The sequence below is a fragment of the Genypterus blacodes genome, unplaced genomic scaffold, assembly GCF_046128005.1.
Source record: "Genypterus blacodes isolate CSIRO-AG114 ecotype Tasmania unplaced genomic scaffold, CSIRO-AGI_Gbla_v1 ptg000039l_1, whole genome shotgun sequence".
Taxonomy (NCBI): domain Eukaryota; kingdom Metazoa; phylum Chordata; class Actinopteri; order Ophidiiformes; family Ophidiidae; genus Genypterus; species Genypterus blacodes.
In genome coordinates this window covers 1,234,628-1,261,629 of record NW_027466852.1, presented here as the reverse complement: position 1 = coordinate 1,261,629, position 27,002 = coordinate 1,234,628, and the positions used below count along the sequence as shown (strand labels likewise).

Here is a 27,002-nt window from a genome sequence, read left to right as displayed (position 1 = left end):
TTCAAACCTGGCTGTCACTTTTTGTAAAGACACCAGAAAATCCTATGTTTTAAGCTATCTTTGAGTATGGTGCTTATTTTTCATACATGAGCTCAACTGTTTTATTAAATATGTGAAGATAACTGATCTAAGTTTGGTATATAATAACTGATTTGGTTGTATGAGGTGAAACTTCTCTACTCGTTTTACATAAATTGTTAAAGATAGACCAGTAAGATTTTCCATGATGGCTTTAAGAAGAGGGTTTATGTATCCATGTTAGTGCTCAGCTTGTCTAGTTTGACCTGTTGCAGTGACAGTGCAGCCCAGGTGTAATAATATAGTATATTAGCTCTGTGCTGGGTCAACCAGGTGTTTCTGCTTTGGCAGCTCTACCAGTGCCTGATAGGAATGATAGTAGAGTAATACTGCTGCCGTCCTGTATAATCTCAACCCATTGACCTCAGCAGTCTCACAGCGTCCTGCTTAATATACACAAACTGCTACACAGATATGCTGCAAAGGCAGGATGTGTATTCTTCCCAGTTTTTACAGTACATGTCTGCATAGAAAAAGATAATTATGTATAGTAATCAGATGAAATTTGTGGTAATTACTTTGCATCTCTTTAAGTCTGCATATTATTGTTTTACTGCACATTTCCCTTTACCTATAAAGTACCTTTGTACTTGAAACACACTCGAGGTCATCAGGTAAACGAGCAAACACAATATGAGAAGGGTAGCATTAGGACCCTGAGGTGCACGGGCCTTCCCCTTCTTCCTCATTGATTTGACAGCTTTGAGCCCAGCAGTCAGTGAGAGGATGCGAAGAGGAGAAAGAGGAGGCCCGCGGACTTGTGCGGTACACTGAACTTTTCTACATTACTTTAATTGTGTTTAGACATGCGACAAGTTCACTACAATGTCTGTTAGGCAAAGCTGGACGCTGTTTGACATATTTTCGACCGGATAATTCCAAACCCGCAGTTGGAATTTTGGATCTACGTCGGAACCGTTCGGCCGGGGCTCGTTTTCTGTGGACCTCTGTATCACTCGTACCGATTTCGGTTCGTGACTTGTGTTGTAACTTTAAGGCGTCGGAGCTGCCGGTAATCGCGTTATTTCAGGACTTGGAAGTGGACCGAGGAGACGCACACGTGTGTCCTTGTGGCAAGCTGACGCACAGATCCCACAGGAGTGTCGGGATCCAAACTATCCTGTGTTAGCCAGAAATCGAGCCATTATGTCGCAAAGTAGAAATATTGAATTCGAACATTTTGAGGAGAGGCAGAGGATGCAGCGGGCACCGAGGGCCAATTCGGGCTCCGGGTCCCAGTCAGGCTCCAGGGGCAACGGTTTGGTCCCCAGCCCGGCGCACAGCGCGCACTGCAGCTTCTACCGCACACGGACCCTCCAGTCTCTCACGACCGAGAGGAAAGCCAGGAAAGTCCGCTTTTATCGCAATGGAGACAAGTACTTCAAGGGGCTGGTGTACGCCGTGTCCAGCGACCGGTTCAGGTCCCTGGATGCTCTGCTGATGGAGCTCACACGGTCCCTGTCTGACAACGTCAACCTTCCTCAGGGAGTCCGGACATTGTACACGTTGGACGGAGGCAGGAAGGTGACCAATCTGGATGAGCTGGTAGAGGGTACGTGTAATTAACAACCGTGTTTCTATGTACAAAATCAGCAGAAAGGTGTATTTTGTTATGATTTGACGCGTGTGGACACATGAGTGCAGTGTACACAGCCACATTATGACAGCTGCTATATTCATACTCTAAGTACTATTACTGAGTATCTACTTCCAGGTAAAAGGTTACTTTGAGCTGTAATACATAATCAATTTTCTCTGCATATCTCATATTGAATGCAGCACTTCACATGTAACACTGAGGACTCTATGCTGAGCAGCAGACAGACCCCCTGCTAAGTGCTGCTTTAGTGCAGCACTGGCCTCTGCTCTGCTAAAGTGCATCAATTCTATTGATCTCTCTCTCCCCCCTCCCTCTCCCCCTCAGCCAGAGTTTGTGTGGGTGTAAAAGTGTCCTTATATGTTGTGTTGTTTCTGCACTCAAACCTGTCTGAGTTGTTTGAAACATGAAAGCTCCCCTCTTTCCCAGTATCTGCTCTCTGTGGTCAAACTTAAGGATGAATATTTAAAAATTGGATGTAGGAAGTAATCATGCTATTATTTTTTGAAACCAGTGATATTCCCTCCCTTCCTGTCACTCTCCTGCTGTGTTGAAAACAGTGACAACACAGTTCATCAGTAAATCTCCGTGGTGTCAAGCAGTCTGCTCTGTGACCTGATTGAGGAGATGAGAGGTCAAGGATCAGCCTCCCTAAATCAGGATGTGGTGACCTCTTACTGCAGTGATCCGTCTTGCATACTGGTCTATTTTCATCAAACATCTTCATCAAAGTGGGGACTCTGTGCTGCACTGGTTTTCTCTGCCACATCCCCCCCCAAGAGGCCAGGGGAGATTTAGGCCAGAGCTTGATCCAAATTCTGTGGCATCACTAGTTTTCCAAACTGAGCAAAGGTTGCTCTGATGCACAGCTTCTAGCACAGACCTTTCATTTCCTAGCACTTCAGGAAAGGTCAGTGCTGCTAAATGAGGACAGCCAGAGAGAGAGAGAGAGAGAGAGGGAGAGAGAGCGAAAGAAAGGAAGAAAGCAAATTATTCATGTTAGTTTGCTCTCTTGCATAGCTCCCATCCCCTCGAGCTGTCAGTCATTACAGGTTTAAGACACTTTACAGTCATGAGTCAGCCGTAAGTACAGTCTGTAAGCCTCGTCTTTAGCAGTTCCCCTCAAGTGGACTGCGAGCGGACCACGCACCAGTGTCCTGTCCTTGTTTACTCGGCCATCTAATGGAGAGAGAAAGGGAACATTACTGCACAGCTCAGCAGTCTACCTCCATTGACTGAGGCCTCCTGGGGCCCTTTTGTGTGGCGACATCAATGAAACAACATTCACACGTGTGCCCCTTATGGCTGGATGGGATTACAGAGACGACCAGTCAACTTGATCTGCTGTGCTTGTGGAAAAGAAAAACATACTGAGATGGTAGATACAGAACTGTAGAAAGAGATTTGTGACTCTCTTTGTGGAAGGTGCAACAAAATGACAAACAGATTCTACTAGCTATGACAAAGTCTCTAAGCCAGGAGCTGTATTAGATTGATGAAATAACATTTAAGGTTGATGCTTAAAGTATTGGAAATAATGGCCACATTAGTAGCTTTGTGTATTTTATAGCTTTGTTTAGTCAGCGGCAATAAAGAGACCTCGCTGGGTGAACAATTGAAGTTTGAAGCTGAAAATAAAAGCAGCTTTTATAAGGATAATGTTCATCTGAAAGAGTTTTGTATCCTGCTTATGTCTTCCACTAGTTTTACCTCCTGCATGAGAGGGATGTTTCACCTGCACTGGTTTGTTGGTTAGTTCAGATGCACACGCAAATCGTGGAGGAAGAGTGGGACAGAGGAGAATAGTGACGCTGTTTCAAACTCCGGTTGAAATTCCCGAAAGCAGGCGAGTTGTGTTTGATGAGTTGAATGTTTTTGGATGGAGGGCACACTGACTTTGCCTGGAGGCGCTCATCCATGAATGTTTTAGCATGTGTACTTCTTTGTCATTCATGGCGTGTGGCTGCAGGCAAACACTGAGCTGCTTCATGAATGTGTGTGTGTGTGTGTGTGTGTGTGTGTGTGTGTGTGTGGACACAATCAAAGTGAATGAGAAAACACATCAAGCAAGCATGAATTCTGATCATGTAGCTGATTTGAGAAGCAGACAGGACTGTGCCTGTTTACAGACAGAACATCGTGGTCCCTGTGGCCATGACAGTCTAAGCAGCGGGGGTAGTCGTGGTGACTGGTAGCCGGTGTTGGGATACCCTGTAAAGGTGGACCTCATCTGGTGTCCACATGAGGACAACAGGCAGTGGAGAGTGGCAGAGGCTCCCCCAGCGCCACTGAGGCAAGTCACACCTGAGATCCCCCAGCCCCTGGGAATACACCAATCACCAGTCACCATCTGAGGGCATCTCAGTATTCTGCCGGCGTCCCCGATTGACTGACAGCTCCAGTTTTCATCCGTCTTCAATCCCAGCCGTGGCCCTGTCCCCCAGCTGTGTCCCTGGCTTTCAATCAGCCCTTGCTTAATTGCAGGCTTAATAAAGCCCGGGTGTCGTGGGACGCTCGGCCTCGTGAAGCGGACCTTCGCCGTTACTCTCGTCTTGACACACATCTCATAACCAACATCTTCGCAAATGAACAAAGTTGTAACACGTCTCCTGAGATCCCAGACTGATACACTGTGGGACTGGAGTGCACTGTCACGATCAATGAGGAGCTCGTATCAGAGCGATCAGCGTACAAAGGGCCTCTGTGGTCTTTAATGATCTGGCCAAAAGTACTCGGCAGGACGTTGGTTGGGCTTAATGCTGCTCGCTAGAAATCCTTGCTAACACTTATATTCTCTCCTTTGCGTCGCTCCAAAGCCAAAAGTCTTATCTGTGATGTTTTACGGTGCTGTTATCCTCTCTGAAACTCTGTCAGCTGCTCTGTGTCCTCTGGCTCTCTAAATCACTTCATTGGCTAGAGCAGAATTTATGCACAGTATTACATTTCACGTTAAGCTGCTGGGATCTTTTCTGGATGTAATCTTTGCTCACTGTAGCATGAAGGGAAAGTCTCCGAGTTTCTGTCTTGGTCAGCGTGGAGCAGAATGGCATTAAAGAGCTGCAGTTTGTCACCCAACACTCTGCGTTCAACAGTCGCCAGGGCATTCTTGCGGTGGATTTCTAGCGCCTGTAGTTATCACATGACTTTGTTCTTCTTAAGGGGAAACATTTGTGTATTAACTGTCAGAAAGGAATGCTGGCAGGAAAAAGCAAACCCTTCGCTCTGGAGGAAGGCCAGAGTGACGCCTTAGCAGCAGAGCGGGAGAGAGGACAGTGGACCGGCCCGTCAATGTGCCTTTTTGTTTCACAGAGGAATGTTAACGCTTTGTAATGCAACTGTGTAGAACTGAGTGTCTCTCTGGCATTTGGGGGCAGTATTTGTAGTCAGGTGATGTGTTGCTGCAATTTCCTTTTAACAACCGCTTCAGTCAATTCAGCCGTCCTCTCCTTGTGCAGGTGAGAGCTACGTGTGTGCCTCCAACGAGCCTTACCGCCACGTGGACTACACCAAGAACGTCAACCCCAACTGGTCGGTGGGCGGTCGGCTGGGCGCGGCGCGATCCCTCTCTTCGCTCGGCGCGCTCAAGGCCGAGCTGAGATGCGAGTCCAAGGACTTCATCAAGCCCAAACTGGTCACCGTCATCCGCGGCGGGGTCAAACCGCGCAAGGCCGTACGGGTGCTGCTCAACAAGAAGACGGCGCACTCCTTCGAGCAGGTGCTCACCGACATCACCGACGCCATCAAGTTGGACTCTGGTGCCGTGAGGAGGCTGTACACACTGGAAGGCAAGCAGGTAATCCATGTTATACACTTAAAATACTGAAACCATTACCGTTAAACCATTATCCCACTGAATTGGCTCATTTATTATTATTATTATTATCATCATTATTATTGTTATTTGGTTTCACTGTGGCTCTGGCGGTCACATTGTAAACTTGGGCCTGGGCTGAGGTATTGCTTGTTGTTCCCCAAATCTGTGGTGTCACCATACGAAACATGCACACTCTACTCTGTGAGCTGGGAGTGTCAGATGTGTGTATGAGAAGCAGCTGGGAGCAGCAGGCGGAGCTCTGCAGCCAAATGTTACATGGCTGTGATTTATAGGCTTCAGCTGTGTCAGCAGTGGAGGTAATTACACTCTGCTTGATCGTCCATACGTAATTACACGCCACGATTATTTCAACGAGACGCTAATGAATCCCTTTTTGACTTCAGGTGTTTTGGCATGTCCGTACTTCCCTCTCTGTCCAATTCGGCCCTTATTAAGCCATGAAAGGCTGTCTGTCCTCACTGTGATCCTGTCCATCTGGGGACTCGTATATCGTTATGTTTCCCATTGAAATTCTCATTAAGGGTCCCCTGGTGTTTTATGAGAGGAGGTGAGCTTGAACACATGGTGCCTTTTGTGTTCCCCCAACACACAAAAGATTTATATTAATCTGCGGCGGGATGTTTAGCCGGATGTGTGGATTTGACTCAGTTTTGACTTTGTAGAGTTGTACAGCACTTTGGTCAACATTACTAATGCATGCAGAGGCTTTAAAGGGCCCCGGTGGCAGAAAGTGGCGGTGGACACGTCACAGATGAGTTTGTGCTGGGAGTGAATCCAAACTGGGAACTCTGGAGTTGTCTGGATGGAGTTTCTGTAAGGTTTACGTGTGACTTCCTCCGCCATCATCCAGGCTCCACTTCTTATCTCATGTTGACGTGTGTGATTGCAGCGAAATCTCTCGTTTACAGAAGACGACACAGGATGCTTAACACCCCCATATGTCTCTTCAGTGGTGTGTATTAGTTTCGAGGCTTTTGAACAAGAACAAGATTGACCAGACGAATGGAAATCGTCACATTCAGCATCATTTGTTTGAAATGCATCAAACCTAAAGCATGGTACCTGTCCAGCAGTCCTCCAGTTCAATCAATCCATTTCAGATCATTCTTGTGCCATTTTGGCTGAATTGACTGTGTAAATTTATTGTTATCACATAATCACACTTACTTTGGCTTTCATTTAAGAATCTTTTGGTCCACAAAACATGAGGATCAATTCCAAGATTCCACCGTGGTTCTCTCTGCTGTGTCGTTGTCATTTAAGGACAACAAAAAAGCCTGATAGTCATTCTATGAAAATGGTAAAATACTGTTATGTGACTTTATTTATTTTTTTCAAATGTCACATAACGGAACATGTTGGTGGGAACTTTCTTTATGACATGTCAAGTTAGGTACCATACTGAAGATGTTACTGAGCCTTTTGACCTATTTGAGAATTGAATTAGAAAGTATACCGGCTGTAATCTTCAGACTATGCCCACTGTCCACCTGTCCTGCCCCCGCCTGCCTGAAGTGAGTCAAGAGGTAACGCTCTGACTAGACATGTGATGCTAATCTGCGTAGATAAGCCTCTTCCCACCTCCCGACCGCTGCCATTGTTGAAGGCAGTTGAGCTGAAGTCCACACATGCACCTTTAACAAAATTGCGATCGAAGTATGCGTTTTATTTGTGTCTATCATCTATCCGAAAGTGTCTTAAGTGAGCATCAAATGTTTGAACAAACTGGTTTGTTCATTTCCCCATGGCCTCTATAACACCCTCCCACCCCCCCCCCCCCCCCCCCCCCCCACACACACACACACACACACACACACACACACACACACACACAGCCTCACTCACTGAGAATGGCTTCCAGCAGCAGCCCACCATCTGCTCCCTCAAAATCAAATCACAGGTCCCAGCCACCAAGTCTGCAGGCAGTGCCACCCCCCGCCCACTAATACACACACACACACACACACAGACCCCCACCCCTCCCACTGGGACCCTCCACCACCAGATAATTAGACCTATAAGCTGAAAAGGGAGGGTTAAAGTGCAGCTGTCAGGTGTGTGTGTGTGTGTGTGTGTGTGTGTGTTCGTGTGTGTGTTCATGGTCGTGGGTGCACGAGTCGAACGCGTTTACACAATACACCCCTCAGTGCGCTCTGCCGTGGCCACTGCAGAGCGGCTCTTCAGAGTGAATGCTAAGTGAACGCAGCGTTTTATCAGAGCCAGCAGAATCAGCTGCTGCTTTACAGAGGGAACCCTGTTTTACATCTCAAAGCTGAGAAAATCAGATTTACATTCATTTATTACTTACTACTTGGTGCATTCGTTCACTTGGGGTGCAGGTTGCAGGATGGTTTTTAATGCAAGAAGTTGTTGTCCATGTAATCACTAATAATGTAAGTGTGGGTAGTAGATCAAACACACACACTGCCTGCACCAAGAACACTGCTACATGATGTGAGTGCAGGTGAGGGACCGACTGTAAAGGAGCAGAAGCTGACCAAACAATCCAACATGGCTAAAGGCTATGTGACTCTCTGGAAAATCAATTCATAGCACGCCACAGATATTTGGCAACAAAGGCGGTGAATGACAAAGTTGGCAAAAAATAACACACTCTGCACAAAACATGGACAAACAGAAAAGTATAAATGCCAGATCTTGAGTGGATTCATGCTTTCCTTTCGTGGTTTGAGGCCATACACATGTTACATTCTTTATGGCATTTAGTACATCTCCGTTGTCTTGTCCGTCTTTGTCAGTCCTCACAGACCCTTCTACTCGTTTGTCCTTGTAATGAGTTCTAAAGAGGGATGATTACATTCTGATGGGCTCATAGCAGCAGCAAAGAGGAGACGAGAGGGTTTTACATCCACGGTGGTGCAATTATATTTTTCATATGTGCTGTAATAGCTTGGGAAAAGTTTGTAGACAGATATGTGCATGGAAATGGAACAAGTAATCAAATACCTTTTCCCTTTCATGATCCGTCTCACTGAGAGATGTTATCGGTATGATAATGAGTCCATTATCCACAGGCTGGACTCCGGCCTGGACCATTTAGGCTGCTGGGCTCTGAGGGCTGAAACGCTGGACTCTCAAATCTTTGAAGTACACACAGGAAACGGTGGAATGAGAGAGGACATAATTGGATCGTCTGCTCAGCCGTAGACATAATGTCCTCCTTTTTTGTTTGCATGCCTCACATGTTTGCAGAGGTTTACTGGATCATAACAAACTGTTTTTTCCAACACTCATCCAAGTATTCACTCTAGCACAAAGTACTTATAATGCTCTTTATCCAACATGGAACTATCAACCCTAGTTTGCAGGAGGAGAGACTTGATTAATTCATGTTTTGCACATATGACCCTTCTATCCTTCTGGACAGACAGATCAGCACCGCCGGCTCCCCCCTCTGTCAGCTGGAGGCGAGGCCACAGCAGGGGTCCATCTGACTGTTGGGGCACGAGCCATTTTTAGGGCCACGTCTGGATTAACTGACACGCTTAGGTCGGTGCAGAACAATAGGTGGACTTGCAAACGTCACGGCTGCTGTCATCGGCATACAGCACCATGTGACACCAGCACAGTGATCCACAGGACACCACAGGAAGCGGCTGCAGTTTTGGCTAGGTTAACTGCTACAGTAGAAAAAAAATCCTTTATATACAGGGGATTTATATATAACTGAATTTCAAAGTAAGAGCATGACATTCAGACAATGAATCGGTACAAAGAGAAGGCTGTGGTTTGGCCTTTGACAGACAATAGTGAGATAAAACCCTATGAATCCAGAGCCCCACTTCCTGGCTGGCAGATGGTGTACACACACGCACACACACTTACACAAACACACACAGAGAGGGTCACCATTTCCTCCTAAACTGATTGGACAAATACAAACCTGTATTTGAGAGCGAAAGTGTTTTGTCTCTGTTTTACAAATGGGAAAACAAAGGAGGGCAGAAAGTGGAGCTGGGGCGTCCGGATGGGGCGCACAAGGCCGGCGGCTCTGCAAAACTGCCACATATGGGGCGCGGGGGTGTGGGGGAGTGTGTCCATTGTGCGTGGGCGGATGATCTCAACCACTTGTTTTGTTTTGTTTTTATCCAGCGCTGGCTCTTGGCCATTCTTCTCAGCAGGCGCCCCACTTGTGTAGGCTGTTGTTTGTAGTTCCCCCCCCCCCCCCCCCGCAGGAGCGATGACATCACAACCTGTTTAGACTGCATTTAAATCCCAGAACTATTTCATCACATCAATCTACCCCAGATTAAGTGACCTGTGTGTGTGTGTGTGTGTGTGTGTGTGTGTGTGTGTGTGTGTGTGTGTGTGTGTGTGTGTGTGTGTGTGTGTGTGTGTGTGTGTGTGTGTGTGTGTGTGTGTGTGTGTGTGTGTGTGTGTGTGTGTGTGTGTGTGTGTGTGTGTGTGTGTGTGTGTGTGTGTGTGTGTGTGTGTGTGTGTGTGTGTGTGTGTGTGTGGCCCGTGAAGTCCTTTTCTTCATGCCCAGGGTTATGAAATCTCTCTGTGTGTGTGAGTGAGAGGTGCAGAGTGAGACAGCTGTGTAATGTGTGATCCACCCCACCTGGCAGGTGTGAGACAGACTTCACTGACAGTTTGTATTTGGGCTTCTAGTGTTTGAAAAGCTCCAGTAAAATGCCTCCTGTGAATTTCTCTTTTGATCCCATTTAAGAAACTCGTAGCGACGTGTATGGTTTATCATCATTCAGCACTGGACCTGTGCAGAGAGGACACACACACACACACACACACACACACACACACACACACACACAAACTGCTTCACAGTGGGGTTGAGAGCATCATATACAAATCTGATTGTTGATTTGCCCAATTTTTTGTTGTTAGCCTGTATCAAAGGAAAACAGTTGATCATCTCTGTTTCTGATGATAAAATCCATAATTTATTTCTTCAATGCTTCCTGTACAGGGGGCTTTACAAATTGAGATACTGCCTAGACACAGTGATGTAAGAGAACACCCACGCCAACCTCTCTAATCGACAGCCACACACATTCAGCATAACTGGGCCTTTACTGTCTGTGTCTTCACAAACCCGTTGATGCGTCATGTTGTGTCCAGTATTCAAACGCTTCGCCTTTCAAGATGCCGAACTGGAATTTGTCAGAGATGAAGCTAATGAAGCGAAAGGAGAGGAGTAAGTTAACGGTGGGCTTTGGCTTCTCATTGCTAATTTAGGTGCCGCTTGTGAGATTAACCACACATATCCAACAGAAGCTTCTAAGGGTTCAATCAGAGTCAATCACTTTGTTGGCCTAACCACCAAGCTGCCAAAGTTAATGGGCACCTAGCAGAATGTTCTACTGTGGAAGGAATCAGCATGGTTATGTTGAATCACTGCTCATTGTGTCACAAATAACACAATATTCATCATGAAAGCTCCTTGGTGCTTTGCAGATTGTGACCTTCCCCGAGGCTGGGGTTCCTTTTTGTTTCGGTTGAATCCCTCAGGACGTTAATGAGGTGCAGTGAGGGGTTCGGGGCCTCACGGTACCCGATGATTACAGTGATCAGTGGTCCTGACGGCCAGGACACTGAGAACCTCTCACCTCCTACTTTCACCCGTGCCCCTGCAGAGCTCCCCCTCATTAAGCAGCAGGTTCTATTGTGTGGTATTTATTTTTAGATCAACAGCATGATTCACGAACAAGAGCAGACTGTTAGTTCACCCGCTTAAACCGACTGAGACACCCCACAACTTGTTTTTTACTGTGGTTTAGCAATACTGGAAGGGATTTGAGTCACAAGATCATTTATGTGGTTTGGGCAAAGTTCCCTGCGTTTTAATAATTCAGTATTTGCAAACATAAAACCTGTGGCCTGTATTTCTTCTGTTGCTGGGTAAAGCAGGGCAGAAAGAGGAGAGATGAAGATGAAGGACACAAACTGATGGTGAGAGCTGGAGAAGGTCGGGGGGGGGGGGGTTGGGGGTGACATCTTGGGTGCTAACTACAGTTTAGCCTTAAGACAGCCTGTCCAAGAACCCATCGATCAGGTCACTCCTCTGATTGGCTGAGACAAGCGCCCTAGTAGGACAGGGCCGCCATGGAGGGCCAGCGGCCTTTTATCCCAGCAGCGGTTGACAGGCAGAAGAGAAAGTGGGACAATGCAGTGTGACACTCTTTACCACTCATGTGCTCTAAAAAATCTGCGAGCACAGAGGTTGGGCACATGCGGGGCAGGAAAGCAGAGCCCGTTTTGTTCCATCTCTGCTTTACACGACACCAGAGCCCAGCAGACTGACACCATATATGGGAAACGCAGATGTACGGCATGTGAAATGCCGCCATCCCCAAGTGTGGTTACAGGAAAATGGATCATTGGCTTTTGCACAGATTCTGTCTCTTTAAGGCCCTGCTCTGCTCTGATTGGTATAGCCGGGTCCGGCCGTAGCTGGTCACACCTACAAATTGCTAAAGCCAGTTCCTTGATAAACACTCGCTCACTAGCCTGGTACTTTGTGGCTTCACACAACCAGCTGTGTAGGAGGGTAACTGTCATTGTGTACACGTTTACACAACTAAAGGACCAATCAAAAACAAAGGCTTCGAGGCAGCACAGGACCTACGGGTTCGTTCAAAGCATAATCTACTCGCCTATGACATTATAGCAGCAAGGGAACAGAACAAACATAACTTGTCCTCTTGTATCAAAGGGTCTTCTGACTTCACAGTGAAGGACGGGCATAAGCCGATAGAAATCTTCTTTCTTTAGATATGAAAGTGCAGACGCCGCGTTTTGGCCTTGCCGTGGGCCCCCACCAGGATCCTCCGTCTGCTGATGTCATGGGGACAGGGGACAGGGGACAGTGCTCGCCTCAGCAGTGTCGGTGCTTGTGTCACATGTTTGTCCTCTGAGCTGCGCACACTCACTGCACTCACACACTGCATGGAAAAGTACTGGGTGTAGGACTTAAATGGACGATACTTTCAAGGTCAGCAGCCAAGAGAAAGATGCTCTAATATCCAAATTGGACTATAGAAGCTGTCCATTTTTGTATGTGCTTTTTAGGCTGTTGCTATGGTGATGGTAACAACTGTGCCACAGGCAGTATGCTGCGGCGATCGGCTGCCAGCTTTCACAGTGAGAGTTTATCTAAAGAATGACAACAACTCCAGCTATGTTAAACCAGAGCTGCTTTGATAATCTGCCGGGGCCCAGTATGCACAGTCACACACACACACGCACACATATATCACACGGATGCCACTCCTCTGCCTTGACTCGCGTTCATTCCTTTAATAATTTGTCGACAAGTGACGAGGTCATTGGTTGACCTCAAATATTGAGACAGCAAAATGCCTCTCATGAGAAAGTTGAGGATGCGGCATCTTGTTCAATGTTTGATCCAAGCCGTCTGCATTTAAAACACACAGCGGTGTCATGTGAAGTGTGTTATCTATTATTTACGGGTGTGTTACAGTGAGTGAGCTTACACACTCTTGAGGATGTTTACGGTGTTGTCACAACGCCGGTAATTCATACACCCACAGTGTCAATATTCCACACATTCCCACTCTGAGAAGACGGTTGGAGATCTGTAGCAGCGTTATTCCTCTTTGAACCTCCCCCAACACACACACACACACACACACACACACACACACACACACACACACACACACACACACACACACACACACACACACCCCAACTGTGTCAGCCCTCAATCTTCTCTAGTGGATCCATCTGCCCACCAGTTGTCAGCTATCCTCCTCTTACTCTCGTGTGTGTGTGTGTGTGTGTGTGTGTGTGTGTGTGTGTGTGTGTGTGTGTGTGTGTGTGTGTGTGTGTGTGTGTGTGTGTGTGTGTGTGTGTGTGTGTGTGTGTGTGTGTGTGTGTGTGTGTGTGTGTGTGTGTGTGTGTGTGTGTGTGTGTGTGTGTGTGTGTGTGTGTGTGTGTGTGTGTGTGTGTGTGTGTGTGCCATGCAGTGTGGAGGATGGATGATGAACGGATCTGTAGCTCCCTTCCTGTCGTCCTTCTTGTCCTCCTACTTGTGTGTGTGAATGCGTGGGCCCATTTCACTGTGGTGTAAAGGTGCTGGAGCTCCTGTTCCTGTCTCCAGCGGTGGCTGGTGGGTGTAAGGGATGATCACAGTGTGAGACAGAATAAGAAAAGTAAGACAAATTGCCCTGCGGCACAAAGACTTAAGTGCAGTGCTCCCCCCTTCCTACTCTGCATTGACTCTGCAGTGTTCCGGATGTCAGGATGCTTCAACCTCTCCGTGCGGCTCACTCAGACGCCCCCACACAGTCACACTCCACCTCACCCCTCGACACCCTGTAACCAATCACACACACAGGTTTTAATTGACCCGATTGGCTGCACGGGGCAAAGCAATGACATCAACGGCCCAAATACCACACTCATGCCTGAACCGTCTCAGCAGACATGAGAATTGAATACAAATGACTCTTAATCTCACAAAGTACAAGTTATTGACATGTGTGTGAGGAGGACCGAACACACACAGCTCAACACCGAAGCGCCTCTGAATTGCTCATCGTTGTGCTCCATTTTCTTTCCAGATTAGCTGTCTGCAGGACTTCTTTGGGGACGATGACGTCTTCATCGCCTGTGGCCCAGAAAAGCACCGCTATGCCCAGGACGACTTTCTGTTGGATCACAGCGGTAAGGCTTCCACAGCCTTTATGACTGGTAGGCCTGACTAAGACTAACTAAACATCCGTCTCCCCTCGTGTGTGTGTGTGTGTGTGTGTGTGTGTGTGTGTGTGTCCTTCCCCTCCATTCTTCTCTCACTCGTGTTTGTGAGGTTGCCTTTTCCTTTCGGAAGTTGACAGCAGGATGAGGCGTGCGTGTCGATATGAATGGACGTGTTGCCATTGGCGTTTAGTTTGTTTTTTTGCACAAAACATGGGCAGGGTTCAAATATTATTACAAGATAGAATATATAATAATAAGATTTGACGTAAACACAGAGCTTCTCTATGTTTACATTAACTATAGGCCATTTTGTCCATCTGATCCCAAACTAAATATTTAATAATTAAATGATCTTCATGCTTTTTGGATTCTAAGATGTTGCCACAGTTCATCACACGTTTCCTGTTGCAACTTTTAATCAATATCGGCATTTGCACTGTTGCTTTTGTCTAGTATAACTTTGACTTCCTCCTCGTCTGATTCTGCAAACATGACACCCAACCCAGATACGAACACTAAGACATGGTGTCGGGTTACATCACAGTTTGCATTCGACTCCTTTATCGACTCGCCACATAATCCAGCTCCAGCCAACATGAAACGTTTTCGTGCAGTCAATGGAATCCCCGCCACTGATGACTCTGTTCCATTCCACTCGCATCCACACTGTCAGCTGAAGGAAGTGGCTGCATTGGTGTTTCTGTCATGTATGGTGTGCATACAGTGTAACATGTAGGTGGTTATAGCGTCTAAGCTGTCCTTTTCATATTTGGGGCCGGATGCGTCCTTCACTGCACGGCCTCACAGGAAGGAAAAAGGGTTTAATTTTAGCTTAGAGTGAAGTATTGGAATCCTGTTTATCTTCTAGTCAGGTTAGGAGCACACGGTACACTCCTGCTGCTGATGAGTGATGGTGGACTGGTTACATTCAGTGGCAGTTTGGAGCTTTTGTCCCAGTTTAACTCTGGTGAACTACTTTAAAGAATGAGGTCTTTGAGCGAACTGACTGCAGCATCACCGGAAGTCAGAGAAGCTGCTCTTCACTCCATTTCATAGACTCAGGAGGCGCACAGGTCTGAATCCTTGTCGATTGCAAAAGACGTAGTGCAGTGGTTCCAAGTACTAAATCGACTTTGAGTATATTTTATATTTTACATTTGGTTCTGTAGATGTGCAGAGCGTGAGAGGAGGTCACCGCTTCATGACATCACACTGTTGTTGTGAATCCAAGGCACCATTACATTTCTGCGGTTTCGGAGAGCCGGTTTTTCAGAGATGAAGGTGAATGTGTGCGACCGTGACCACCAGGTGTGTTTTCTCCACAGAATGCAGAGTGCTGAAGTCGTCGCACAGCCGTTCCGTCACTCCCAACCGGACGTCCAAGAGCCCTGGACCTTCACGCCGCAGCAAGTCCCCCGGTGCAGGTACGACGCCAAACTGATGGATCTCACGCCGAGAGATCTTCCGCTCGAAGGATTCGTGGCGGAAATGATGATTTTTGTCACATTTCCGTAAATATCTGCTGCTTTGTTAGCGTGATAAGGGTTGTGTTGGGGGTGGCATTAGATATACAGTCAATGTGTGCTATTAAATGTTATTTTTGCATGTATGTTTATTTTTTAAATGAAATATAAGGTGTTTGGAAATGACGCCCAATAAATATACTCTCCACTGAATGTCATACCTTTATTTCAGTTCTCTTCAAAGTAGTTCTTCTGCTACTGTATGCGCTTCACTATGACCGTGTGGTTTCTATGGTAACCATGTATAAATACACTAAAAGAACTTCCAGAATTAGCTTTTTGTGTGGCCTGGTGGAAAGACGATAAAACTATAATTAAGTGTTAATTTTCTCTTTGTATATGAGATTGAGATCATCAACATTCAATCGTAAATTAAACAATGTTGATATTTCAAACTCTGGGGGCAAGGTGGTATGTCCTAAAATGTCACTTATCAGTTTGACATCATAGCTTTTTATGATGTCATAAGTGATGCAAGAATAAAAACTGAAACATGTCCTACTCACATATGTCAGCATAGAAATGGAAACTGTCTCACACAGAAATAGATGCCGCATAGATATTTGTAAGAGCTGTATAAATATGACATCACCATTGAAACTCCTTTGGATGACATCATTGCCCTTTATTTAAGTAGCTTTAGAGTCTGACACTGTTTAATTCTGTGTTCGTAATGAAGCATTTAAAGGAAATGTACGTAGTCTGGTCGCGCACAAGTGACGCATCTGAATGAAGAAGAAGCAACAAGACGGGACACGACAATAATACATGTTTATGTATGAAAATAATGCACTATATTACATAATAATACAAAGTGCAACAACCCTCATTAGGACAAATGAATTCCTATGGCAGTTTGACTCGCAGCCTTTTTTTGGCAGCTGCGTTCTTTGGCGTCTGATAAAGGACTGGAAGGACTGATGTGGCATAGTGAGAGATGGTGACATGATGCTGAGTAACTGCTTCTCTACAAGCCATCATGTCAGATTTACAAGAGGGGCTTTGACAGTTTGCCAGCTTGTCTGTGGATGAAGCAAGTGCAAACAACCAATTTCATCAGTTTGCAAAGAAAACACACAGTCAGGCAAAGTAGGAGACTGAAGCAGACATAATCATAGGCATTTATTCTGAATTCTTCTTCTCTTTCTTTCTACTTCAGCAAGGCGACCCATGCACTACTCCACCAGTCAGTCTCCAATCAAATCACCAGGTGAGCCCTAGAGCCCCTCCCACTCTGTCTGATCAGTTCACAGCACAAATCTCATCTAAAATCTTTGTCTAAACGTCTTCATGCACAAAGTGGCTGCACCAGAGTCCAGAGAAATTAGGCTTCATTCTAGAAAATTCTTCAAAGAAGTTCATTTGTAGTGAAAACAGAAATGATTAAATTGAATCCATTTTTTTTTTTTTCAAAATCAGATTTTTCCTGACTTTCTCTTGGTTTAGATGATTGAGATTCTTAATCCTTTATTATTGTTCATGTTTTCATCCATCTCTCCTCTCTTCTCTCCTGAGAGCCGCTTTGCAGGTTGGTTATTTTAGATTTACATATAAATGGGACGGTCCAGTTTGATGATAATAATAAATAAAATATGTTTAGATGAACTTTGTTATCCAAGATGAGCAAAACAGCAAAAGAAAAGATATCTGTGTAGAGCAACCATGTGTGTATAGATGAATGGAAACTGTAGAGGTCATAGTCAAATACAGACATACATGAAAAACTTTAAAACACTAATGTCACGTTGTTTTCTCACATTGGCATTTATTTTACAATAAATCCCAGAGGATATAATTCCACCCCAACGCTCTGCAGTCTGCCACCATGATACCAAAACTCTGAATCAGCAGAGTAAACTCACAGGCTGTGAAATGCTCTTCCTCACCTCAAATGCTTTCATGCAGACGGGAGAAGGTTTGAGGCAAGGTTTGGTGCATTATGTCTCTGCATTTCTGCCAGAGAGGGAGAGAGAGAGAGAGAAGCAGAGAGAGAAGCAGAGAGTCTATTGTTGGAAAAATGAATCACCTACTTTGTGCCTGTTGGTTGTGAACTGGTGCATGCCACACACACACACACACACACGCAAAGATTTATATTGCATCTACATGCCTCTTATCAACAGTGTGTGACATGTAACCCTCCTCCCCACCCCCCCCCCCCTCCTCTTTCCCTCTCTGCTAAAGTAAATGGAATCTCGAGCAGTCAGATCTCAACCCCGAGGTCCACCAAGTCCTCCAGCCCGTCCCCCACCAGCCCCCGAACCTTAGCTTGTTTTAAGGTACGTTTGTACACACACAGAATAAATGTAATGCATGTGTTGACACCAATCATCTCATCACGCTCGATCAGCCTTGTTATCATGTTACTTTACGTGTATTTAACATGTAAATGACTACTTTATTTCTAAACCTTTATTGCCAACCACTGATGATGGCTGGCGGTGTTTCTATGTGTTGGAGCCGGCTGGCAAACATCCGGCCTCTAAACGCATTGATCCACATTAGTTTGACTGGTTCTTAGATTTCTATAACTTGCTGGCGGTTGAAATTTTTACTGGCAAAGAGGATGAGATTTTTAAAATGAATTACACAAGGAAGCCCAGTATCATTGGCAGACTCGCAAGAAGCACGTATTCATCAGGGGATAAAAGCTTTTTTTATGGCGAACATAAAGCATTCTCACTCACTTTGGTCCATTTCAGAGTAAATAACAGATCCTTACCCTGACAAAACACACATGAGAGGCACCTGGAAGGCCTCATGCCCCCTAATACCGCGTGATGTCATGACAATGGCGACTTGGGCCGACTTTGGCGCAGGCGATTTTTACAGGCGACCCTTGAAAATGCAGCCGTGGGAAGTCTGAATTTGCATCTGCTGTGCTGTGTGTTACTGTGACCCTCTCAGCTAATGAGTCATTCCTTTTCTATCTTGTGTGGTTTTCTGCGCTTTAGCTTATTTGAGTGTAAATGCACTATTAAAGCAGAAACATAAACGACTTACCACTCGTTTTACAGCAGATGTGACGATTAAGGGAACTTAATTCTTACTGTACACCCACAGCTATTTATGCCACTTTGACAATAAAAGCATTGGTAGGATAGGTAGCCCTAGGTTGCCATGGTGATATGTCTACATTTTCTCTTAAGGCCAGGCACTCTTCTCTTATTTTTTCTGTCTCTTTACCAGATCCCTCCTTCACATCACATCTCCTCCTCTAATGTAAACGGCTCATCAAACCATCAGGAGCAAACTAGACTTAGCCCAGAGGGTAAGACTCCTCCTAGCCTCTCCTCTCTTCTCTTCTACTCTCCTCTCTTTTCCTCTCCTCCACCTTTTGTTCTTTTGCTGAGTCATACTTCAGATCTCCTAAGTGAAGGCCTCTGTGTCGTGTTCCTCTCTCCCCTTCAGTTAATGGAAACCGCTACCTGCCCGACTCGACCATTCTGGACAAATACAAGATCGGCAAAGTCATCGGAGACGGCAACTTTGCTGTGGTCAAGGAGTGTGTGGAGAGGTAGGGTGGAATCCATTAGAGGAGATTGGAAACATGAATCCACATTTGGCAGGTGTGTGTCTGTGTGTGTGTCTGTGTGTGTGCCCGTGTGTGTGCGTGCTGATAGTGCAGCGGCGTGTCTTGTTGTGTTAATATGCATCAAGAGGGCAAACGGCTCATTGTGGAGGCAGAAATAACTCCTGGATTAAACCCAGCGCTGAATTTACTACATTAGCCTTTTAGTCTCTTAGTCAGCACACAGCATAGGCATAAAGGGAGATGGGAGTGTGTGTGTGTGTGTGTGTGTGTGCGTGTGTGTGTGTGCGCGTGTGTTCGTGTGTGTTCGTGTGTGTGTGTGCAGCACCGTGTGATTTTTGGAGCCCTCTAGTGTTGTGTCTGTGTCATTAGTTGACATGTAGGTTACTGTCACAAAACCCAAAACCCAGACGAACTTTGCTTTCATAACTATTAAACATTGTGTGTGTGTGTGTGTGTGTGTGCGCTTTTATACATTGTTGGTGAAGCTCTCTTGTGTGTGTTTATTATAATTGTTAACCTAATGTTGCTGTTTGTGTTCAGGTCCACAGGTAAAAAGTTTGCACTGAAGATCATTGATAAGGACAAGTGCAGTGGAAAGGTTGGGCTCTTTCTTTTCTTCATCACTCCCTCCCTCTTCCTGTGTCTCTCTGGCTCACACACACACACACACACACACACACACACACCTCCCTTTATGCCTTTGCTGTGTGCTGACACACAAGTGTAAAGTCATGTCATATGTTCACGTCCCACTAAGCATTATAAACACCCACAAAGTAGGCAGGCAGAAAGGTGTGTGTGTGTGTATGTGTATGTGTGTGTGTGTGTGTGTGTGTGTGTGTGTGTGTGTGTGTGTGTGTGTGTGTGTGTGTGTGTGAGAGAGATCCTCGTCCTCCTTTATTCACTCAAATTATCTGCGTGTGTTCACTGAGTCCATGACACTGAACTGCTCACACCTGATACTAATTGGTGTGTGTGTGTGTGTCTGTGTGTGTGTGTGTGTGTGTGTGTGTGTGTGTGTGTGTGTGTGTGTGTGTGTGTGTGTGTGTGCAGGAGCACCTGATAGAGGGCGAGGTGTCTGTGCTGAGGAAGGTGAAACACCCAAACATCATCATGCTGGTGGAGGAGGTGGACACGCCCTCTGAACTCTATCTGGTCATGGAGCTGGTCAAGGTAAAGAGAGCACGGCCGCCGTTTCTATGGTGACGAAGGACTCAAAGGCTTCACTTGAACTGATCCTGCATTCAGTCTTTGATTTGAAGTAGGCAAGTGGAAAAGTAGGAATACGCGCCATGGATAGAAGATAGGATGAAATCAATGAAGGAAAGGGATGGAGGATGGATGGGAGGGAGAAAGGGAGGATGGAAACAATGGAGGAATGAAGGAAGAAGGAAAAGAAAAAAGAAAAAGATGAGCGATAATAGTAATAAGTAATAAAGTATAAGTATAATAAAGTAATTTGTGTGTGTGTGTGTGTGTGTGTGTGTGTGATGGAGCAGGGAGGGGACTTATTCGATGCCATCACCTCCTCGGCCAAGTACACAGAGCGAGACGCCAGTGTCATGGTGTACAACCTGGCCGGGGCGCTGAAGTACCTGCACGGCATGAACATCGTCCACAGGGACATCAAACCTGAGAACCTCCTGGTATGCGCACACACACACACACACACACATACATACTGCACACACAGCTCACCCCTGGCCGTACAGCTGATCTTCGTCTTCGTCTTCTGTTAGGTGTTTGAGAACCCAGATGGCAGCAAGTCTCTGAAGCTGGGGGACTTTGGCTTGGCCACCGTGGTTGACGGGCCCTTATACACCGTGTGTGGAACTCCTACATACGTGGCTCCGGAAATCATCAGCGAGTCTGGGTGAGAGCTGAAAACACACAAACATTAGCATTTGGGGATCTGAATTGTTCACTGAAAGACATTGAATGTGTCGCTGAGCGTTTGTCTTCCTCCTCTGCTGTCCACAGCTACGGTCTGAAGGTGGACGTCTGGGCTGCTGGTGTCATCACCTACATCCTCCTGTGTGGCTTCCCTCCATTCAGAAGGTGCTCACCCTCATTTTGAATACAAAGTCCAGGTTAAAACTCAGTCTGACTTGAACTTGATGATTGTTGACTTCATTATAATGTAATGCAATGTTGAACAGCGCCCTCTAGCAACAGGAAACTGAATAATATTTGAGTTTGGGAGGAAGTCCAAAGGTAGAGATGAGTTTGCAGTGACCCATACTTATTAAATCAAATGTACGCCACCATGTTGTGTTCAATCCCCTGCAGTGACAGTGAGCTGCAGGAGGACTTGTTCAGCCAGATCCTCTTGGGCCAGCTGGATTTTCCAAGCCCTTACTGGGACAACATCACTGACTCTGTCAAGGTTAGGACCACACACACACACACACACATACGTTTGTATATCTTTCACTATACCTTTGTATGGCATTATACTGACTTGTATTGTTCTGTTAGATGGATGCAGAAGCACTAAGGATAAATAGTTTACACTGTTTTCGGCCCTAAGTCAGACGCAAATCCCTCATCAACTGGTCTGATCAATCAGTCCCTGTTCTTTTACATACACACACGCGCACACACACACACACACACACACACACACCCCTGGTGAACTCGACGCCCCTAATGAGCACCGTCTGATGAAGGACACTCAGCCTCCGTGACCCTCCAAATTAACACCACTTGTTACGGCTCAGTGCGTGAGAACAAACTGTTAAGTAAAGCTTAAAACATGAGCACAGAGAGCAGAGCGACATGGTGTGTGTGTGTGTGTGTGTATAGATTATGTTTCAGCTGACACGAGGAGTTCACATGTAGAGCTCGCTGTGTGTGTTATGTAAGTTGGATGGTGGTGATGTCAGACTGTTGTGTGTCTTGCAGGAGCTGATAGGAAAGATGCTGCAGGTCAACGCTGAGGCTCGCTACACCGCGCAAGATGTCCTCTCCCACCCATGGGTCACGGTATTGTGTAGAAGTCCAATTACCCTACGTGTGTGTGTGTGTGTATGTGTGTGTGTGTATTTACATGTGTTTGAGTGAACATGCAAGTAAATGATGTGAGAGTGGGTGCAGTAATTATTTGGTGTTATGTTTGTTGTTGCATGATGCAGGAAAAGCCATTATACAATTAGCTCACTGTGTGTGTGTGTGTGTGTGTGTGTGTGTGTGTGTGTGTGTGTGTGTGTGTGTGTGTGTGTGTGTGTGTGTGTGTGTGTGTGTGTGTGTGCGTGCGTGCGTGCGTGTGTGTGTGTGTGTGTGTGCAGGAAGACACAGCCATGGAGAACAACATGAAGATGGAGGTGACAGGTAAACTGAAGACGCACTTTAACACAGCGTCCAAACACAACGACACCACAGCCGGTGTGACGGTCATCATGGTGAGAAGCACAAACACATCAACACACACACACACACACACACACTTTAGTTTTTACTCCTTTGATCAGAAATGTATTGCAAGAGTGAAGAATCTTCTGAGTGGAATAGTGACATTGTGACATGGGACGTGTTGTCCAAACATGCAGGCTGTGGTTAGGAGTGTTTGACCCACATACGGATAATCGCTCTTCCTCTCTTTCACTTGATGACGATGAATGTTGCAGCACTTATCCAGTGGAACAAAGTGACACCTGATAGTCAATCACCGTTGAGAAACGATGGGAGCGGACGTCACACACCGACTTCCTCCCGCGTTATCTGCCGGTTTATAGAGAACAGGACACTTCAGGTCATCACATCCTCTCATCCTGTGTGTTTCCAGCCTCACTCACACCATCACAGCTGCAGCCTCTCTGACCTCTGACCTCTCTGCCCCTGAGCTCCACCTTTAAGTGTGTGTCTCTCTCTTAGACTGATAAATTATCAATGATCCGATGAGGTTACGATACAATTTATCCCTTTAGACGATGTCGTACGTTTAGACAGAACGCCACCGAAAAAAAAGCACTCCTCATCTCGATCAATCAGTATTGATCAGGTTGTAATCACATTGTTCATGTTCTATTTACTTCCAAACAACCTCATTGTGTTGTGAATCTCATTTGACAGTTTGAGGTGTAAGCGCAAGCCTTGGCCTCGGTTCTTCATCCTCCTCCTCTTCCTCCACCCCCTCTCCTTCCTTCCTCTGTCCTCCTCACCCCTCCCTCACGCCTCAACCCAGGACCACAGGGGTGGGGGAGACGCCTGGAGCTGAACAGCGGGTACACGCTGAATTCCCTCCTCGCCACCTCCTTCCTTCTCCCTTGTCCTCCTTCCTTTCCAGCCATCCCCCCCCACTACTCCCCCCTACACTTTCCCTCCCTGTCACTTCCTTCCTGTTTCTCTCTCAAACGCCCCTTCTCCCTCTTCTCCATCCGCCAGCTGTAATAATGCTCTCAGGAACTGACCGATCTAACACTAACACAATTATACGCTTTATACTGGCCTCACACATTGTAAACACGGCTCCTTACTTTGGCTCCTTCATCCTTCATCCTCACCCTCGTCGCTCCAATCTTTCGCTCTCATTTCAGTCCATTCACATCGATCCTATGCGCCCGAGTTTGGAAGCGTGTGTTTGCTCAGTGGCGTGATCTTGCACATGTGTTAGTTTGCCTCCCTCTCTGTCACTATTGATCCCAAAAAAACAACAACTCTGTGACCCCGGTGATGTCCTGCGTTAATGATACTCTGATGCCACCTTGTGGGGAAAGTTAAGAACTGCAGTTGTGCAGAGAGTGACACAAAATGATGTCTGTATTGCCTTGGATGTTAAAGTCTCTGTATTTTAAACACAGGTACATAAATGCAGCATTGAAACACACGACTGCATCAAGTCACTTTTACAAGAAGTTGCTCGAAGTTATTGAGAAAAAATAACTATTATTGTTTTAGCGCCACCACATGTCCACAAGGTGTAGTTACAGTGGAAAGGAATCAAAAACTGGCCAAAATTTCAAAGTGGTAATCGCAGCGCCACCATCAGGCCGACCACTGCCAGGATGTAACAGGTTCTTCCCTGGATCATGAATCATGGATCGTACCTGTCTGTAACTTTTCTGAGATATTCTGCTAACAGACAGACAGACAGACAGACAGACAGACAAACAGACAAACAAACCCCTAACCTCCTCTGCAGAGGTAATCAATATGTTTTCATGAGTGTGATCAGATTGACTCTGGGCTGGAGCTCAAACTCTCCACGGACTCTTTGCTTCTTGTGTGTGTGTGTGTGTTTGATTTGGTGAAGTCGAGAGTAAGACGAGTCTCTGTCCCTCTTTGCTTCTCCCCCTCTTCCCCTCCCTCCACATGCTTGCATTTCCTCCCTCTGAATTAGCTCCAAGGCAATGGTATGTACTAACACAGCACGAGGGTAAATGAGAAACACCACCCACACACACACACACACTCAAACTCGTATATTCACTAGATTATTACTCCATTCATGCATTTGGTGAACAGACGAGTTTCTCATTTCCCCTCTGCACACTCACTGATCTGATTCTCCTCCTCCTGGGGTCAGTCTACTGTGCGAAGCTTTCTTTCTCTTTTATTCATTTACGTCCATATCCATAAGCTTGATTCATCGTCTGTGTGTGTGTGTTCATCCATGGGAATGTGGGAACAGGGAATAGACTGCAGATATGAAAAAGTAATCCAATTCTGGGTACATTTAGTTGATTAAAGTCGCCGATCATTCACAGGGAAAAAGCAGACGGGTGATTACATTTTGAGCGCAACTCCTCAGGTTTTGTGTCTTCGTTGTAGATTGACCCACGCCGCCCCCCCTCCCCTTCCCCCGTATGTCCTAATTGTTGTTTATCAGAGGGATACAAGTGTCACACTGATGGCTTTTGCTTGTGTGTTTTCACCAGAACACAGCTCTAGATAAGGAAACACTCCAGCTAACCAACCCCCAAAAGGTTCCACTTTCTTCAGCATCTTCGGCCCCATCAGCCCTCCCGGTCACACCGGCCTCGCCAGCGCCCACCGAGCCCGAGTCGCCCACCGAAGTGCCACCAGAGGCCCCCGCAGCTCCACCAGAGGCCCTCGAGATGCCATCGGAGGCCCCTGAGGCTCCACCGGAGGCTCCCGAGGCTCCAGTGGAGGCCCCCGAGGCTCCAGTGGAGGCCCCGGTGAGCCCGGAGACGAAGGTGCCCGATGCAGCAGCAGACTCCACCCCCCCGCCTCCCCGCTCCCCCTCCCCAGCTGACAGTGACGCTCAGCCTGACCTCTCCCCTTCGCCCTCCGCCCACAGCGCCTCCTCCCCGCCCGCCTCTCCCCCTCCAGGAGGACGGGCTTCACCTGCGTCCCCCCCTCCAGCTGAGCTCACCCGCACCTCCTCACCCTCCGCTCTCTCCGCTGGCTCTCCCTCCTCGCCCGTCTCCTGCCCTTCCCCCTCACTGCCAACCAAACCAGCATCACCCTCCGCTTCCAAGCCACCCTCCTCTTCCTCCTCTCCTACCAAAGAAGCAGGCCCCGCTCTCCTCCTTTGCACGTCTCCAACCAAACAAGCACAATCTTTTTCTCTCTCTCCTATCAAAGCGCCCTGCCCCCCTCTCTCCCTTCCCCTCCACCCAACCCTCTTTCCGTCTCCCCCGTCCACGCCTCCCAGACCCATGACCCCCACCTCCCCCTCTGGCCTGTCTGGACCCCCATCTCCACGTTTTCTCCTTGCAGATGCTGTGGTTACAGGAGATCTCTGAACACCCCTCCTCCATCATTTCACGTCGCTGTGACTGAGCCGCCCGTTTGCATTTCTCTTTAAGTTTTATTCCACGCATTGGAGGCGGCGCTGACGGAGCCGCTGCTTATCGTCAGTCGATTGTACATAATGTTTGTATTTATTAATGGGAGGAGTGGAGAGAAGGAATCAAAGGCCAGCGTGAATTTGTCTTTGCCTGTGGCGCTTTTGTAAATAGTTGCTCAGTACACACACACGCACACACACAGAGTAAACACATAGTCTTTATGCTTTAGTGCACAAGATTTTCAATGTGTCAATTGTTTGGACATTGGAGCCGATCTGCCTCTGTAGTGTTGTGGTTCTGCTGTAGCTCACTGCACACAACTATTAACCAAACAGCAATCTCCAAATGACTGTTTTACTCATTTTAAGGCATTTAAGAAAACAAAGACAATAGCTACTGAAATGTGTTCTGTTCCACTATGTGAGGAATGTCTTCAATAATCTTGGATATCCCAAAATGTCCATTAGTGAGCTTCTAACAACAAACGTGAAATTGTAGGCATTCAGGTTACTATGGCTTCCAAATGTCGCTGTCTCATGTCCATTAAGTTTTTACTGTCCAACCCGTGTGGCAAAAACACTGACATTCATTCATGCACTGTATGAGTTAAGATCCTCAGCTGTCCGACTGAAACTCCAAGGTTTTGAAACTTACACACGACATTTTATAGTCAAACTTGACTTCTTCCTTAAGTATCCCACAAATGGTTGAAGAAACATGAATGTGTCACCAAGATGAAGGCTACCGGCTCTATAGCTTTCATCAGACCAACCCAAACTGTGCATCCCTTAATATATTTTATTTATAATGTGATATTTTGTGTTTGTACTCGTTTTAAAAATCCTCAGCGGTTACCGCAGCTGTTTTTGGGCTTCAGACATTCAGCTTCATCGCTCTGCCTCCCTCCCTATAGTACAGATTAAAGCTGGTACAGTTTGTCACGTAGCTTCTATTATGTGTATTTATTCTATAGTGGTAG

At 46.5% G+C, this 27,002-nt stretch overlaps 1 protein-coding gene across 2 annotated transcripts; it reads left to right on the top strand.

Moving 5' to 3' along the window:
* Window positions 1-784: 784 nt before the first annotated feature.
* Window positions 785-26,585, top strand: dclk2a (doublecortin-like kinase 2a). Of its 2 annotated transcripts, none has more exons than XM_076147925.1 (17): window positions 785-1,630; window positions 5,131-5,468; window positions 14,078-14,180; window positions 15,539-15,637; window positions 16,896-16,946; window positions 17,921-18,015; window positions 18,926-19,007; window positions 19,148-19,253; window positions 19,812-19,869; window positions 20,325-20,444; window positions 20,771-20,917; window positions 21,011-21,144; window positions 21,252-21,329; window positions 21,561-21,657; window positions 22,176-22,256; window positions 22,559-22,672; window positions 25,148-26,585. In XM_076147925.1, the coding sequence occupies exons 1-17, from the start codon at window positions 1,225-1,227 to the stop codon at window positions 25,976-25,978; spliced, it is 2,940 nt and encodes a 979-aa protein (XP_076004040.1). In that variant the 5' UTR covers window positions 785-1,224; the 3' UTR covers window positions 25,979-26,585. The 2 variants fall into 2 exon arrangements, with proteins under 2 accessions (XP_076004040.1, XP_076004039.1); XM_076147924.1 differs by having other exon boundaries at window positions 14,078-14,207.
* Window positions 26,586-27,002: the final 417 nt, after the last annotated feature.